Raw genomic sequence first — 18,773 nt, forward strand, 5'->3', positions numbered from 1 at the left:
AATAACACCTTACTTTTTAAAATAACTTTAGGTACCGGCATGATGCTATCTAATCTGTATTCAATATTAAATATTCAACATTCACAACAAATAACGTGTTTTTTAATCTTGTGAATACTGATTTTATAGTGTATACTGTGTATTCATAGCCAGAGTCTCTAACATAAGCTATTGTTTATAAAGCTTATATCAGAAAACAATGTTGTAGACATATTGCTTCAAAGCTACACATCTAAGAAAATTATCTTCAGCTACAGAAAGATAACATTACAGGAGAAATAATTCGATTAAAAAGGCTGTATATTCCATGAAATTACCTTGTTAGTCACAGAGATAAATAGAAAATTACAAACTAGACAGAGTGGGGAAAGGACTACATGTGTCTGGAACTTACAGATGTTCTTGAGAAAAAAAAAATGTTTAAAGCAAAAAAGACAGAAAAAAAACTTTTTAACTTTATGGAAGCAAAATATAAACTTAGGTAAGAGTTGTTTGGGGAATTTTTTTAAACTGGTAATCCATTTCTGGCTACAAACAGATTTTCATTATTATGATTCTATTCTGCTAACTCCAGTGCTAATCAATCATTTTGAAATGTAAACAGCAACAAAGAAAAACATACTTTAAAAGTATGTAAGTTCTGGTCAAAACATAAACAAATGTTTTTCAAATTGCCTTAATTAAAGGATTTCTAGATACTTATTAATAATGCATTAATGGGAATATTTTACTTGCTTCTCACGAAAACATTACTTATTTTTTTTATAAAATAAAAAACTATCCAGCTGAAGTTTACAAAAACAAAACAAAGAGATTAGGGAGTCAGATACACCTGTCATATAAAATGATAACTGCAGAACCAGATTTATACAGCTATTATTTATTTTAAACAAGTATCTTAAATTGAAAGATTAATTGCTGATTTATATTTATTTTATTTTAATCCTTGGTAAATGACAATAGAAGACTGTAGTCTTTATAATGGGATATGCCAATGTGGTTAATGTTTGATGTAGAAGCAGAAACCCCACGGAAAAGCTGATGGGTTAAGATACCAATTTTCTGATTCAACTCAGACACAAATTAATTTTTAAAAACATAATTTAAATTATGTGGATTTAAATTTTAATTATATAGTGCAATACTTTCTAGGGGCATAACTATTAAACATTAAGTGGGTTTTAAACTAGAAATGTGAGGAACTCTTTCACTGATGGGTTTTCAAGTAGGCTATAATTTCATCTATGAAGACTCATATGCCATCTGATGTGTTTTTTACACTCTGGGATTCTACGAGGAAGTGAGATGGTAATTTTTGTCCCAAATTTCTAAAGTTGTCAAGACAAATTGAGAGCACTTCAGAAAGAAGAAACAAAATTGTTAAGATCAGAATCACTTAACATAAAGAAATACATTTTTTTAAAACCTCAAGTTTTATATAATTAAGAAGTACTATAATAATTGTTTTAAATATGAAGCAGCAATTATTTTCAAAATAAATACATAGGAAGAAAAGGAATATTCATCTAGAAAGTTAGAAGGCAAATCTAAAAGAATATCAATGTTTTGTGTTATTCCTTATTATCAAGGTCCTCCCATTGGCAAAACCTTGTGGATTCTGGAAGATTTGTGATAGTGGAATTGATAAACAAAGGAGCTTAGTATGCTGATCTGAGAGCTCCTTAGTCGGTGTCTGCTGAGGAAGCCTATATATCTCACAGGTTTATGCATAAGGAAGCAAATGAAAGATTACCTGGAAATCTTCTAATTAGTTGACATAATCCTTCCCTTCTGCAAAGCTGATGTTGTATTTCTGGTAATATGTTTACCTGAAAGGAATAAAAACGATTCTAGTGAGTTAGGCATTCTCTGCTAAAGCAAAGAAAATACAAACAGCCTACAGGGTACAGATATGAAGCACTGTCTACACCATCCACCTCCTACTTTCAAATCTCTGTAAGTCAACATTAAAATCCAAAATAATAGAGTGGTTTATTTGATAACATAAAATAAAAACGTGCCCTTAGAAATCTTCAAAATATTGGGGAATACTTGTTAAAACCTTGATATATTTCAAAGCCATGAAATTTGCTAGAAAAAAATTTATGTCATTATGGCAAGTAGAGTAACACTACTAACTTGATAGTTGCACATTTTGCTTTGGCAAAAAATAGTACTAAACATTCCTCAAAGTCAACTACACTCCCAAGTTCCAAAGGCCCTCAGTGATTTGAATCATGGACATCTAGTGGTAATTCAATGCTAAACCTGTTAGCATTTACAGTTTTCACTTCATACTGAAGGGTATTTACTGCTTTCGAGTATAAAACCCAGTCACCACAAAACTATATTTTAACAAAAATTTGTTCTTAGAAAGCTTCATAAATATTGTCATAAACTCAAACATATCTTTTAATTTTTAAAGAAAAGATACAAGCAAGCTTAATTCCCTCCTCTTCTGAATTGACAGATTAGCTATTCTCAGCTAAATCCCCCAAATAATGCCAAACATGGTAACGCCTCGTTAAAACCAACAGAAAGAGTCAGTGTAAATCAGCTTGAAAATCAGATTCATTTTTGAGCAATTATTGATTACTTTCAAATTAATTCACTCTACCCTAAAAACGTATTAGAGTTTCTTTACTGTGGCCGGCTGGCCTGACTGGATAAAAAGAACTCAGCTGCAGCTGGAGAAAAGAGAGGGAACCAGAGACATGGGCTGTAGTCCCACTTCTGGCATGTAACAAAATCAGAACCTTGAGCCCGTCACTTTACTTCTTTTCATTTTCTCCATTTGTAAAATAGAGCCTTGGGTCTCTAAATACCACTTCCGCTCTAAGCTTTGATCAATTCAATAATTCAGTCATAAGCTGTAGTTTTTAAAAAAGGATTCATTTAAAGTGCTTTGAAACAGTTCATCGTTTAAAAGTTCTCTAACCCTTGCAATTTTGTTAACTCTATCCGTTTATTCAGCAAACTGTAAACTTCAGCCCAGGTCATGCATAAATAAAGCCCAGGCTTCAGCAGAATCCGCTCTTGTGAATATGAGAATTGAGAAAAGTGTATAGTACACTTTAGATTTTAGGGATGTCTACATTTCTCAAATTCAAAAGCGATCAATTTTAGAGTCTAAATGTAGGAAAAGAAGAAGGGCTTTCATAAACTCCTGAAGTTTTCAGTTCAGCCTAAGACAGGCTGGAGGGAGGGACAGAGCATGATTGCAAAGGTCTGGGGAACCCATCCTAGAGGCTTGGGGGTTTTGCTGTTATTGTTAACACACAAAGAACCTTTCTAAATTAGATTGTGAAAAGGTTTAAAAGTCAATAAACTTGAACCATTTTCCTCCACTTAAGGAAAAAAATCACTCAGTTGCTATTGACTAAATAGAATCTTTAACGATAGAAGGGCCAAGAAAAAGCAGCAGCATTAGGTAAGTAGTAGTGAAGGCTGTGTACGGACACAGGTCCTATTGAAAACCTTCTCCCACTTCTTGAAGTGCTCAGAGTAAATGTGCCGGCCTTGCAGACGTTTAGAGCATCCCTGGTATGCCGTCCTGACCTCTACAAACTGAAAGGACTAGCAGAGCCCTGGTTAAATGGATAACAGTAACCGAACTAACGGGCCAGAAGAATGTGTGTAAATGCTGCAAAGACAGAGTACAGCTTGCACAGATTTCAGATACAAGGGTAGTTGTTGTGTCATATCAGAGAGATGACTTTTCACATGAGACCTTGGGTCACAACGATGAACTGACTCAGGATCAACAAAGCATTTGCTTCAAAAAACCAGAGTCAAGCCAAAGGAAGCAACTGCTCTCACTTTCCCATCCCCTACGCAATAACCTCTTCCACTGCTCTTTCCTCCAAAGCACATCTTTGGAATTCACAGAGTAGAAGAAGATGACCCGACCATGGTGACACGTGACACTAGAAATATCGTCTCTGTTCTACTCTGGAACTGAGCACCAAGCTAAGCAGTTAAACTAAATAACTTGGCACAAAAAAATAAACACATACAAGGCTATGGGTCCTACAGCTGTGCTAAATCAACTTTATTACACATATTAACTTTCTTAATTAACTTTTTAATTGTTAAACCTAATAATGTTCTTCAATATCCTAGTGCTTTTTATTATTTTTATGTACATCATAAAATATATAAGATTTGCATCATTATCAAGTGGAACATAAAGAAGTTTTCACTGGGATTAGCTGACTTCTATACGATGAGCTCCTCCAGCTTAATACTGCAATAATTATTTTTAATAGAATTTAAGTTCACAGCAAAATTGAACAGAAGGTACAGAGATTTCCCATATACCCACTCCCCCCGACCCACACACAGCCTCCCCCATTATCAACATCTCCCCCAGACTGGTACATCTGTTACAACTGATGAAGCTACACTGACACATCATTACCACCCCAACAGTCATTTTTAATATATACCGATTTTGTACTGAGTTTGAATGCTTTATGTGTGTGTGTGTGTGTGTGTGCGCGTGCGTGCAAGTGTGCGCATGTATATTTTATATAGACAGCTGTTTTTCTTGGCACAGAAGCTTCTGTATCTTTGAAAGGATTAGAATGCATATAAAAAAATGATAATGACATTTGGGCCCTAGAATATTTCTGAGATCAAACTGGGAGAAAGGAAGTGTGCATTTAAAAATATTTCAATCCTACTCTGTGGTAATCTAAATTGTTTTCATTACATACCGTCGGAAGCAAAAGTAAAAAAAAAAAATCATTCTTATTTTGAGACATATTTCATTAATAAGAGCAACAGTATGATGTTAATTATAAACATTCAGAAAGTATTTATAACTCAAAAAAACTAAAACTACAGTAATACCATTAACTCATTAAGGAAAGTAGACATGTGAGATGAGCTATTTATATAAAGTGTAAGAAAGCACCCAGGGAAAAAAATTTTTTTTGGTCACTCATGAACATTGAGAGTGACACACATGTCACATTGTATCTTAGGGAACTGTCCTTTTTCTTCATTAGATCTGTACAGATGTTCATATCTTTTATCAAAAATCAGACCTTCTCTGAAAGCTGTTCAGTGTCATCCATAATGAAGAGAATTAATGGCAAGAAGGGAACCAGCTAATCAAAGAAAAAAAGTCTTATTATCATCCATGTCTCTCCCAGGTAATTATCACTCCATCACGGTCACCTGAAAATGTCCTAGCACACTGTAAAATAAGAGCCATTTCAGTAGTTCTCAGTGCTCCAAGTACTAAAAACAGCATCCCAGATTCAGGGACTGCTAATCCTACACACATTCAGAACTAGAAACGAATTTCTCTGCTCCTGAAATACCAGGACCTGTTAGAGGTGAGACAGAGCTCCACTTACTAAACTTAGTGTCACCCCAAATAGTGGACCTTGCTTCACTCAGCATCACACAGACCAATACAGTTTTAAATTCCTGTTCCTTTCCTCCTGGCTAGAGAGACTCCTGGTCATTCATCATCTATAACAGACCTTAAGATCATTTTCATTAAGCACTTAAATTCCAAAGCTCTGAAGAGGTGAGTAATCCTCATCTGAGCAGGTGCCCTTTCTTTGTTCATTCTAAGGTCATTAACAATCCTAACACGTACCCAACAAATCTGAAGCAACTTCTGTTTTGAATATTTATGTTTACATAAATAAGTCATGGTTCACAAAACTTCAAATTATTCATGCTCCAAAGTGACAGTTATCTAAATGTATCATTTAGAATTTGTGTATTCTTTAAGAATATTCATTAGAATAGGTTTTAAGTGCAGCAGCTAAATATTTATTTAGAAAGGCTCTATAGTGATATGGTTAAGAACACAGAATTTAAAGTCAGACTTCCAGAGTTTGAATCCTAGATGCTTCATTTATTAGCTAGGAGGACTTAAGTAATTTTCTTAATCTCTCTGTGCTTCAGTCTCTTCATATGTAAAGAACGTATATAAACAAATATGTAAGCACTTAGAATTGTTCTCAGGAGGAGGCCTTGGCAAGAGATTGGAAGGTAGGAGTAGAGAATCTTCCTGGCTTCCTCTCTGCAGGGCTATGATTTGGCAATGGCTACGTTCCCCTATGTTTATAGCTCCTTTCCACAGATCCCTCTTTCTTGGCTCCGGCTCTTATTTGGTTTTGCTATACAATTCCTTCTGTTGTACACACCCTTCTTCAGACCAAGGGTGGTAAAACCTTATGATGTTGCTGGTCCCTGGGTGCCTCTAATCTTTTTTGTTTCTCTTATCCTGCCAAAAGCTCTGTAAATAGCTCTTTCATTAGTTTCTCTTCAGTTAAATCCTTTGGAGTATGGCATTTGTTTCCTGCTGGGAGGTTGACTGATACACACAGCAAATATTGTCGACTTTATCCTGTAGCTGATGAGAAGCCATGCAAGATTTTAAGCACAGGAGTAACCAGGTTAATTCAGCATTTTCTATTTTTCACTCTGATAACTGAGAGCCCGATGGATTTCAGGAGCAAAACACTTGCTTCAGAAAAATCAGTGAGGAGGATTCAGCAATTGTCCTGGTTATACATGGTGAGTGTCTGACCAGGATAAAGGTAGTAAGAATGGAGAGTAGGTAAGATATTTGAGAACTATTTAGAAGTTAAATTCCTTAGTATTCATGATTGATAGAATGCAGATGACAAGAGAGAGGAAGGGCTCAAAGGTGAAGGCCAGATTTCTATCTTAGGAAGTGACAGAGTGGTTAATCACGCTCGTGACCAGCAGAGCAATTCTGCAGAGCTTCTGAATGCAAGCACAGAAGTGAGTTTACCAGGGAAAATAATGAATTCATTTTCTCTACATTGAGTCTGAGGTCCTATGTGACATCTAAGTGGAGATGCTCAGTGGGTAGTTACACACGCAAGCCTGAAGCATGGGAAACTGCTTTGAACTTTAGATGTACATTTGGGAGTCATCAATTACAAATGGTAGGTGAAACGTTAGGGGTGGTGCTGGGGAACAGAGGCATTTAAAGAACGGACAGAGAAAAGGTGGCTCTGAAGGACACAGAAAGGATGGCCAAAGATGTACAAGAAGAAGCGAAAGAATGTGCTCAGTCTAAAGGTCAAGGAAGGAAAGAGTTAGAAGGAAGAAGGAGTGATCACAACTGTCAATTGCAGAAATATCAAATGATCACGGTAGCTACTATAGTACTCTTTTACCATTGAAAAATAGCTATTGGCTTTGACACTTTTCTCACAGATTTGTTAAAGTTACCAAAAATAGAGCATATGCAAATTTTCCAGCACAGTGACTAGCACATTGTAGGCATCTGATAATTTTTAGTTAATTTTTCTAGAAGCATTTACAAAAGTTTACACACGATAGTAGATATAGGATGTCAATTTTAAAAGTTAATAAAAACTATATAAATTTGTTATAATTCAGGATATCAATTTAAGTTTGAAAAGTCAAAATAGGGACCTAGTAAATAAAATTTTTACTACTTTGGATGAACAGGTGGCCAGGGTAAGCAACACTCCATGGGCTATGTATTTCAAGGTCAAGTTTTGGGTCCCACTAGCTAAAACTGGATCCTTATTGGCAGCAGCTGAAGTTGAAGGGGATCTTATCAAACCCAAATGGTGAAAATTTATAAGGCATGGCCATTGAAACTTTCTCCAAAGATTCAACAGTTCCAGTTTTTCAATACTTTTTTTTTTCAACATTATGGACCAGGAAGTACTGGTGTTAATGTTCATAGATCTGATAAAATCTGTGCACATTTTGAAAAAGAATGTTTACCTTTTGATGCAAACCTAACTGGCACATGTCTTCCTTGGATATGCAAGGTTTTCCACCAGCTTTCCCAGAAGACAGGCAAACGAGCAGATCCCAAGAGCCCAAATCACCTAATAGCAAAAGAGTATGGAAAAACAAACAATTTCTTATCAGATTTTTAAAGGCACCATTTACTTCTTCAGATTAAAGAATGTAATTATTTAAATCCTAAAACACAAGTAACAATGATTCTGAATATACTTAAAAGCATATATTCAAAGTAACTAAAATTCACCTTTTCTAATTAAGCAGAAATAACACTTTAATATTGTATCCTAGGGAAAATCCAATTATCTTAAGTTATATCGTAAAATTCCTTTAAAAGACTAAAATTAGAATGTTTCAAATCACTAATTTTATAAATTTATAAAATCTTAATTGGAGATTGGGAGGAAAGAAAATTATAAAGTCTTTTAAGAGATGAGAGAGTTATAACGATATGAAGTCAAAACATCGAACATTTTGTTCTGGGCCTCCGTATTACCATTACTTTTCATAGATCTTGAAAACCAAAAACGCTCTTAAGGGGCTTCCCTGGTGGTGCAGTGGTTAAGAATCCGCCTGCCAATGCAGGGGACACGGGTTCGAGCCCTGGTCTGGGAAGATCCCACATGCCGTGGAGCAACTAAGCCCGTGCGCCACGACTACTGAGCCTGCGCTCTAGAGCCCATGCTCCGCAACAAGAGAAGCCACTGCAATGAGAAGTCCGCCCACCACAACGAAGAGTAGCCTCCGCTCGCCGCAACTAGAGAAAAGCCCGCACGCAGCAACGAAGACCCAACGCAGCCAAAAATAAATAACTTAAATAAATAAAATTTTAAAATGCTCTTATAAGTTTTCTTACAAAGAAAAAGTTATGTTAGGTAGAAAATAAAATTTAATGAAAAATTTAAGATAGGTTTAGTCTAAAAGGAATTTGTGTTCTAGTTATAGACAGAGTTGACTCTAAAATACAGAGTATAACACAGACTAAAGAAATGATATTTCATCTATTTCACCAAGAACAAAGTTCTTTGTCAATAAATCATAGTTACTTGCCAAAATAATCTCAGCAGAGTACATTCTTGCATAAGTAATTGAATACTTAAAAATTAACATTTATGTGGCTATATATGGGTTTATTTTCCCTTACTTTTTTTTTTTTTTTTTTGCGGTACGCGGGCCTCTCACTGTTGTGGCCTCTCCCGTTGCGGACCACAGGCTCCGGACACGCAGGCTCAGCGGCCATGGCTCACGGGCCCAGCCGCTCCAAGGCATGTGGGATCTTCTCGGACCGGGGCACGAACCCCTGTCCCCTGCATCGGCAGGCGGACTCTTAACCACTGCGCCACCAGGGAAGCCCCCTTATTCTTTTTGATCCATTTACATAAATTTCTATCAGCTTACCTTGCATATAACTGATGCTTTAGAAATATTTGTTAAATGCATGAATGAATAACTAGCTAATGATAGGGTAGTAAACACATTACTTCAGAAACAATATAGAAATATCTATCTCAAGAAAAAAAAAAACAGAAAAAGAACACTAAGTAATATATAAATGAATTGGTACTACCTGGGAAACGTTCTCCATTTTGGATGGAAATCCGGTTTAGAAAATGAAGCAATTGCTGTACACATGGCATCTTTTGTTGATCAATACTAAGATAAATGTTCCTTCAAGTAACTATTTATGCCAGACCTCACAAGTCAGTTACTGCGTTATTAGTGGCTTTAAAAAGCTAGAAAATATCCAATGCCTCCAAATTCTATCTTTTAAAAATTTCCTAGAATTTCTCACTTGAGAGCATAATGCTTTCAAAGAAGAATTATACAGGAAAAAAAAAGTTGATGAGGAAGAATATCTATGACAATTAGGAATGAAATTTCACTCTGCACTAATCAAGTCCTTTTCCATTTGACAAGTCCTGTGCTGTCTGAGCTATTGGTCCCTCTATAGTTGTCCTGTTGCTGGAAGGGAAACCTCTCTGCCAAACAAAAGGATCCAGACAACTGAACTCAAGTTAACTGAGCTCTTGTCCTAGAGCTTCTCTGTTTGCTTGATGTATCTCAAGATGCTGGAAGATAGCACAATAGTTCAAAAGAACAAGGAGAAATGATGTTGTTGACTGGGAGTTGGGAGAGAACTCATCCAGGTAATAGCCATCAGGCCTTAGGTGTCAAGGGTCTACCCTGTCCCATGCACTCTCACTTTGAAGGAAACTACAAGCAGATTCCAATGGCCAAAACCTAATACTCTATGATGATTCCAATACTTTATTTTAAATGTGCACCTGGCATTTTCAGCCAAAACCTTTGATATGGATTCAAAAGGGAAAACACAGAGACTATTTTCATTTGATATTACTTCTAGACCAGGAAACACTAAAGCCCTAGAGGAAACTTCCTGTTATAATATACACAACTAAATATTTTAAGAAGATAAGAATATGCAGAGAAAGAGGAATTTCATATTATGGACTGCATTGTTTGGGAGTTAAAAAACAGTATGTTTTATATTCCTCTAAGTCTGAAGCATGCCCCCCTTCACTACCCAAGGCATACACACAATTTCTAGAATTGATAGAAAGAAATACATATTTAAGCCATAAATGTTTGAAACTGGAGACACATTTAAATAATTCAAAGTATTCAGTTTATTAAGAACCTCCTCTGAGCTGAACACTGTACTAGAAATATGAAAGTAAATAGCAAAACAAAAGGGCAGACAGTTACTGCCCTTAGCAGCTATAAGGAATCTAAACATCAAAAAGAATTTAGGCTAACTTATAAAGCATCACACAATTTCTTGATATTCATAAGGTTACCCCTCATCTCTCAAAAATATTTAATTAATATTTTAAGTGAAAAGTTAATATTTCAAAAATACCATAGAGCACATCAATTTCCTCTTAAAATGAAGTAAAGTATAACCAAAAATTTTCAGCGATCGCTTCATATCCTTCTTGCCTAATTCTTGCTACCACGGTCTGAAAAAAATGCTGATTGTTTCCACTCAAAATTCCTACTGTTACCCTTGCTGAATTCCACATCAAACTTCCAGATCTCTATTTCCTAGTTCAATTTTCTAGTTAAAGTAGACCTTTTCAATTTCTCTTCATTTCTATCTAGAAATCTACTCCCTTGCCTGATTCCCACAGCGCTTTTTTAAAGAAAAAAGCTTTATTTGTTTTATGAGTGGTGCTATGAATTCAAGCTTGGTTTAAAAAACTCCCAAAACCATACTGAAATCTAGAAACCATGTTTGTGATCATTACATCATTATTGCTTCAAAAAACAGGGAGGCAACAGAGACACTTAGCTTTTGATGCCTTATATGTACTAACTTATGCAGAACTTCCAACAACACTGTGGAGTAGAAACTATTATGACACATACTTTACAGAAGAAGAAACTGAGACAAAGAGGAACTATCTAGCTTTGGTATTTTCTCAACTACTGTCCAGTATCTATTTTCCTTTGGGACCTTGGAGGAAAAAGACTATAACAGGTATAACTCAGGTATTCCTAGACCCTCACCCAGCAATAGCATCCTAAAACATTATTAGCGATACCACTGGTAATTGAAGTAAGAGAAATATTCATGTGTAAAAGGAGATAGCTCTCAACTGCACATGTACTCAGGAACTATAAATATTAACTGGGTTTCTACCTACTTTTGAAAAGAAACCTCTAAAAGTTTCTCAGCTTTTTTTTGATGGTTAAAATGATTTCTTTCCCTGTCAAAAGAAACCAGAGCAGGACAAGCTCCCAGATCAGGCTAGCCAAGCCCTTAAATAGAGAGGTCATAGGACATAGTTCTTAGAAAACAGGATGTGGGTGTTCCATTCTCCATCTCAACGTGAAAAATCTATAGGATTCTCCCCATAAACTGTAGAACATTATTGCTCATTATCATGCCTCCACAGTGTTGGGTCTGGAAGCAATGAAAACTCCACAGACAATTTTAGAAGGAGATGTCAGGGTCCAGCTTTATTAATTCAGACATAATATGGCACTGACTATAGTTTTTATCCTTCTCTAAGCATTCTCAGGAACCACCTAACATCTCAGTGTTAAAAGTAAGAGCTATTTTTAAAGCTTTTTGTTCTTGTTTTAATCAAGCATCTGCCCTAAGGAGTGAGGCTGCCTTTAGAATATTTCCAGTTTCTCATAGTCAGGCTGTCATGTAAAGCAAACAATCGTTCCTGGCTCTCAAATGACCTCCTCATTGATAAAGTCTACTGGATCAGTAATTCAACCCAGAGAACAACGGAGAGCTCTGAGATAGCATCATTCTTATACATGCTGCTTATTCTCAAGGAATGACAGGTCTATTCCTGCTTTACTTTTCTCCATAGCATCTATCATCATCTGACACATTATGTATTTCTTATCTATTTGTTTATTGTCTGTCTATCCCCATTTGAATGTGAGCTTCACGAGGACAGAACAGGGCCTATTTTAATCACTGCTGTATTCTCAGTATCTACAACAGTGGCTGGAATTTAACAAGTATTTGCTACCTATTTGCTAAATGCATAGATGAATGAATAACTGAATGTGAGCAGTAGACCAATAACTAAGACTCGATAAAATGCTAGGATATTGAAATATTTTTGAAAAAATTAAAAATGGATGAATAATAAGAAAAAATATTAGAGTAGTTTTTTTAAAAAGGACATAAAGATACATTTTGGTTCTTAGTAAGAATGAAGGAGAGAAGTACATAAGAAAAACAAAGGTAACCAGTCATTGCATTTAAAGAATTATAATATTAATTATGAAAACTATTAGCAGATTCCAAGTGCTTTACTTATTAGAAACTTTTCTGTGACCACATACATTTGATTGAAGCAGAAAAGATTTATAAAGTATGACTTGGAAAAGAAACTTGTCCAGGAACTTTTAAGATACATAGCTACTAAAGCCAAGTCTCATTTACTTATTTATAGTATTATACTATTATATTCCTTAAGGATACAGTAGTATGATTTCCTAAAATTTGTTTTATTTCAGTGTGAAATACTGAAAATGTTTAATTTTTAAATAATACATAATATTCCTTTATAACAATTATTAAATAATACATAATATTCCTTTATAATATAACAATTATTAAATAATACATAAAATTCCTTTATAACAGGATATTTCACATGCTCACTGTTCCCTTTGTACAGCCTTTTATTCACAACTGTAAGATTCTTATCACATAATAAAGTCTTCCTTTCTCTGTATCCTTCTTTTACCAGACTTAGTAGATAGTTTACATTATTGAATACATTATTAACTTATTAATAATAAATTGGGTTCTATGCTTGATTCTACCACAAGATTGTTTGAATATAAATTAGCCATTCCTGAACCAAGCTGCATTAACCTGTTCCCTTAACTGTATTAATACGATGGATCGACCCATACTTAATTAATTTTATTCATGGCTTTTCTTTGAGGTCAACAAACATTCAAGTTCTTGTATATAACACTGATTATAGTAGACACTTAGTAGATGTTTACTGGATTATATATTTCAATCTTCAGAATTCATTTTAAAAGAAATCATATATATTGAAACTTGAGATTTTCAAAGCATTATATAACATGGTCACAAAATCTAATTAAATCTGGTTTCTTGCCCCAAGACTCTGGTCATGGATTTTTGCTTGTTATGCCTCTGGCCCCTTAACCTCTAAGAGCTGATGATGAAAACTTTGTGTTTCACCACAGAGAAATTCTAAACCATTCTCTCCCTTGATGTTTTAAATGCACACTAGGGATAAGGTTTTCCTGCCCTAATGTCTACCAGTTTTCTGCCCTAAGAGAGGTTTGGAGGTTGTTTCTGTGAAGAGTTTTGAACTCCTGAAATTTTTCTAACCTACTCTCAAGTTCAAGAAAGCAACACTGGGCTTCCCTGGTGGCGCAGTGGTTGAGAGTCCGCCTGCCGATGCAGGGGATGCGGGTTCGTGCCCCGGTCTGGGAAGATCCCACATGCCACGGAGCGGCTGAGCCCGTGAGCCATGGCCGCTGAGCCTGCGCGTCCGGAGCCCGTGCTGTGCAGCGGGAGAAGCCACAGCAGTGAGAGGCCCGCGTAAAAAAGAAAGCAACACTATGCTTAAACTTTTGCAAAAGTTAAAAGACTCCTGTTCTAAAGGAACTTTTCATTAAGAAGAGCATGAAAAGAAATAGATCAGTTTATTTCTATGAAATAAATTCAAGACATGTTTACTTCAGAAGGCTTGCTAAAGTTTCCTTCTATAGGTTTTTTTTGTTTGTTTCTTTTCTGTTTTTTTTAAATATTTATTTATTTATTTGGCTGTACCCAGTCTTAGTTGCAGCATGCGTGCTCTTAGTTGCGGCATCCAGGATCTTTAGTTGCAGCACGCGGGATCTAGTTCCCTGACCAAGGATCAAACCCAGGCCCCCTGCATTGGGAGCTCAGAGTCTTAACCACTGGACCATCAGGGAAGTCCCATAGGCTTTTTTTTTTTTTTTTAATAATTTTTATTGGAGTATAGTTGCTTTACAATGTTGTGTTCGTTTCTACTGTATGGCAAAATGAATCGGAGATATATATATCTCCCCTCTTTTTTGGATTTCCTTCTCATTTCGGTCCCCACAGTGAATTAAGTAGAGTTCCCTGTGCTATACAGTATGTTCTCATTAGTTGCCTATTTTATACATAGTATCAGTAGTGTATATGTATCAATCTCAATCTCCCAATTCCTCCCACCCCACCCCTTTTCCCCCTTGGTATCCATACATTTGTTCTCTTTAAAGTGACTTTTTTTAAAAAAGATTTTCATGCCACTTATATAGTCTTCTATTGAAGTATAACTGATTAGATGTGTGTGCATGTGTGTTTAAACTTTTACTGCTTCAAGACTATTGTTTATCTGAGAGAAAACTCTCATTATTGCATTTTACCAAATTTCTACAAGTCTGGAATTCTCACCAGCTTAGGAGACCTTGAAAGAAATGAACTCTGCAGCAATTTAAAACTCAGACTGCAATTTAAAACTCAGACTGCACCTAACACTCAGATATTGGTCTCTAATTCCATTCTCCAATAAGAGGAACCAGGGGGTCCTTGGAGGTATGGCTGATTCAAGGGCTGGAAAAGTAAGTGTACAAGATGAGCCTAGAGCATCACAGTGCCAGAAAATGAGGAAGAGCTCAAAACCAAACAAGCAAACAAACAAATGAACAAAAGCAGTGATGGAGGTATGTCAAAGGGGCATGGGAGCCAACGGTCAAAACTGGAACAATTTGAGCAAAAAAAAAGTAAAGTAATATTGGTATAAAATAAATATCCACTAGTCCATACTGATATAAACAAATTATTGAATAAAAAAATAAATGGAGAGGAAGAGACAAATCTCTGGTGTGGAAAAATATCAAATAATTTTCATAGCTACTACAGACTCAAGGAGGTAGATCACAACTTCCTAGCCCTTCGGCATGAGTTGCTCACAGTGACACCCTTCCAAAGAGTCCAGTATGGAAAGGGGAAATAAAAGTATAATTTGCAGTGGAAAAACCTGACAAACACTACCTGTCAGGTGATTAAGGTTAATATCAACAGTGATAAGTCATGTGGATAGTCTATACCCTTGATATGATATGATGAGAATTTTACCTCCGTGGTCTTACTCCCCCAAACCATAACTCTATACTAATCGCAAAATACCAGGCATGACCCAACTGAGGCACATCAAAACACCTGACCAGTTCTTCTCAAAACTGCCAAGGTCATCAAGAACAAATAAAGTCTGAGAAAAGGTCACAGCCAAGAGAAGCCTACGGAAACACGACAACTAAATGTAATGTATCCTGGATGGGATCTTGGAACAGAAAAAGGACATTAGGTAAAAGTTTAAAAATCTGAATGAAGTATGGACTTTAGTTTTTTTAAAAAAAAATCAGAATAAACATATTCTCCAGAGAAAAAAAGATGATGACTGTTAAGTATATGGCTGTAACTAGACACATATTAATTACATATCTCACCAAGTATTTTATACTAAGAATGTTGTATTACAAAACCAATCTGCACTACAATGCAGAAAGTGAAAAATAATTACTTTCTATACAAGATGGATTCTCTGATAAAGACAATTCCGATGGTACTTAAAATACAGAAGACTGAAAAATAGATCAAGTTCAGGGTTTGAGACCTTCCTCAATACATGCAGCTCCCCAAGTTTCTAGCCTTTCATTTCACTTGTTACCATTTCTCTCTAAATTCAACTCCTTTGATGATTTTATTTACATTCATTGCTTTAGCTATTGCTTCCCTGCCACTGACTCTCAAATTTACATTTCTTAACCTTTCTTATGTTTCAGATCTCCAGTTACATCCTAAGACAGATGCCCTGCTGAACACATATGAATCAGAACCTGTATCTCCTACCAAAAACCTGTCCGTCCTTCCAGTTTTATTATCGTCAAAGGTGTAGTCACCTCCTCTCCCTCAAGCTAGAAAGCATAACATCATCTTCAACTAGTACTTGTCTCTCATTCCACTTCCCATTGATCTCCAATTCCCATCCAACCTAAATTAGAATTTCTTAAATATTTCCTGACCTTTCCAAATCCTATCACAGTCTCTAAATCTAAGATCTCACTATCTTAGCAAAGTCTCCTAATTAGTCACCCTGCTTCTATTTCTTTTCCCTTCATTAATCCATTTTCCTCCATAAAGCCACAATCATCCTCTGAAAACACAGATCTTATCATTGCCACCACAATACAGATCAAATTCCTTAGCAAAGCAACAGAGATCCTTCACACCTGCCCCAACCTAGTTCTCTAGCTCTTTCCCTCAAAGCAGCACTTCCCAAACCCCACTTCTTCTCAGCCACATGGACCCTTGTTGGCCCCTGAGACTCCATACACTTTTATTCATTTTTCAATTAATTTTTATTGGAGTAGAGTTGATTTACAATGTTGTGTTAGTTTCTGCTGTACAGCAAAGTGAATCAATTTTACATATACATATATCCACTCTTTTTTAGATCCTATTCCTATATAGGTCATTACAGTGTACTGAGTAGAGTTCCTTGTGCTATACAGTACGTCCTTATTAGTTATCTATTTTATATATAGTAGTGTGTATATGTCAATCTCAATCTCCCAGTTTATCCCTCCCACCTCCCTTTCCCCCTTGGTAACCATAAGTTTGTTTTTTACATCTGTGAGTCTATTATTTCTGTTTTGTAAATAGGTTCATTTGTACCATTCTTTTATATTTTTTAATTTGTCTTTCTCTGACTTACTTCACTCAGTATGACAATCTCTAGGTCCACCCATGTCACTGCAAATGGCATTATTTTGTTCTTTTTTATGGCTGAGTAATATTTCATTGTATATATATACCACATCTTCTTTATCCATTCCTCCATTGATGGACATTTAGGTTGCTTCCATATCCTGGCTATTGTAAACAGTGCTGCAGTGAACACTGGGATACACATATCTTTCTGAATTATGGTTTTCTCCAGATATATGCCCAGGAGTGGTAAGGGATTAATCTCCAAAATACACAAACAGCTCATGCAACTCAATATCAAAAAAACAAAAACCTAATCAAAAAATTGGCAGAAGATCTAAATAGACATTTCTCCAAAAAAGACATACAGATGGCCAAGAGGCACATGAAAAGATGCTCAACATCACTAATTATCAGAGAAATGCAAATCAAAACTATAATGAGGTATCACCTCACAGCAGTAAGAATGGCCATCATCAAAACAAACATCTATAAACAATCAATGCTGGAGAGGGTGTGGAGAAAAGGGAACCCTCCTACACTGTTGGTGGGAATGTAAATTGGTACAGCCACTATGGAGAACAGTATGGAGGTTCCTTAAAAAAGTACTAAAAATAGAGCTACCATATGATCCACACCCTTTTAGACCTGTGTGCCCTAGCATGCAGCTCATACTGATGAATGCTCTTCCCTCTAAAATCTACTTGAGAAATCATGGTCACATATCAAGTATTCACTTGTGACACCTTCCTAGACCCCCACATTCAGAATTGGTCCCTTCTTTTTCTGTTCTCTCAGAACATTTTATTTCTGCTCTTCATACTGCTCCTATTGTATCTTATATTACAGTTAAACATGTACATCTTTCCTACTCAAAAATGATCCTTGGATCTGTATCGTTTTCATATAGTGAAAGCTTGTTAGAAATGAAAAATTTCAGTCCCCAACTTAGACCTCACCAAATCAAATTTGTCGGTAACAAAATCCCCAGTAGGCACATGTGAGTTTGAGAAACACTGATATACACCTCTGCCCTATAGTTCCTTGAAAGGTCTCACTCACTTTTATAATGCTCTCTCTCCATCCACACCAATTTTAGTATCCTACACCTAGCTCATGTTTAATAAACATGTGTTAAATAAAACGTGTTTAGTGTCAATTATAAAATATTCTGATGCCTGGCCAAAATGTCCTTGTCATAATCCTTGTATGAGGATGATGCCTGAAAATGGGTTCTTTTATTACTTGAGTACTTGACTTGAGTTTTTGATAGACACTCCTTGTACCAAATTCCACAGAATGGTGCAGGAGGTTTTAGTGTATAATTAGTGTGGTGACACTTCATTTAACCAAATATTATTCCTTCTTTCTGATTTATTAAAAGTCATTTTGCATGACTTCTTTAAAATGCAGTGAATAAAACCTAATCATATCTGGTTTAACATTGTATAATAATGCACTGGGGACTTCAAGCAATCTGAGAGGGAGGTGGGAGTCATTGATTTAAAATTTATTCTAAGAATAATTACACACTAATTCAGCACAGATGAGAATCAAGGCTTGAGAAAATATAGTTCACTAACATGAGAAAAAGAATCAATTCTCTCAATGGCTTATTACTTAATGCCACAAGTATTTCAGGATTACACAGCTCTTATTCATAAAGCATTATTTTCAATAATCTGGAGACTTGCTTAAACCAATCATAATATTTCTGTGAGATATTTAT

At 35.7% G+C, this 18,773-nt stretch overlaps 1 protein-coding gene across 1 annotated transcript in view; it reads right to left on the bottom strand.

Moving 5' to 3' along the window:
* The window catches only part of CPED1 (cadherin like and PC-esterase domain containing 1), a 297,515-nt gene that overhangs the window by 223,433 nt on the left and 55,309 nt on the right, over positions 1 to 18,773 (bottom strand). The window contains exons 3-4 of the mRNA XM_033420398.2: positions 7,759 to 7,865; positions 1,754 to 1,829 (exon numbers count right to left, since the gene is read on the bottom strand). Of these exons, the coding sequence (XP_033276289.1) occupies positions 1,754 to 1,829; positions 7,759 to 7,865 (183 nt within the window). The remainder of the gene's footprint in view (positions 1 to 1,753; positions 1,830 to 7,758; positions 7,866 to 18,773) is intronic.

This window comes from Orcinus orca, chromosome 9 (assembly GCF_937001465.1).
Source record: "Orcinus orca chromosome 9, mOrcOrc1.1, whole genome shotgun sequence".
Taxonomy (NCBI): Eukaryota; Metazoa; Chordata; class Mammalia; order Artiodactyla; family Delphinidae; genus Orcinus; species Orcinus orca.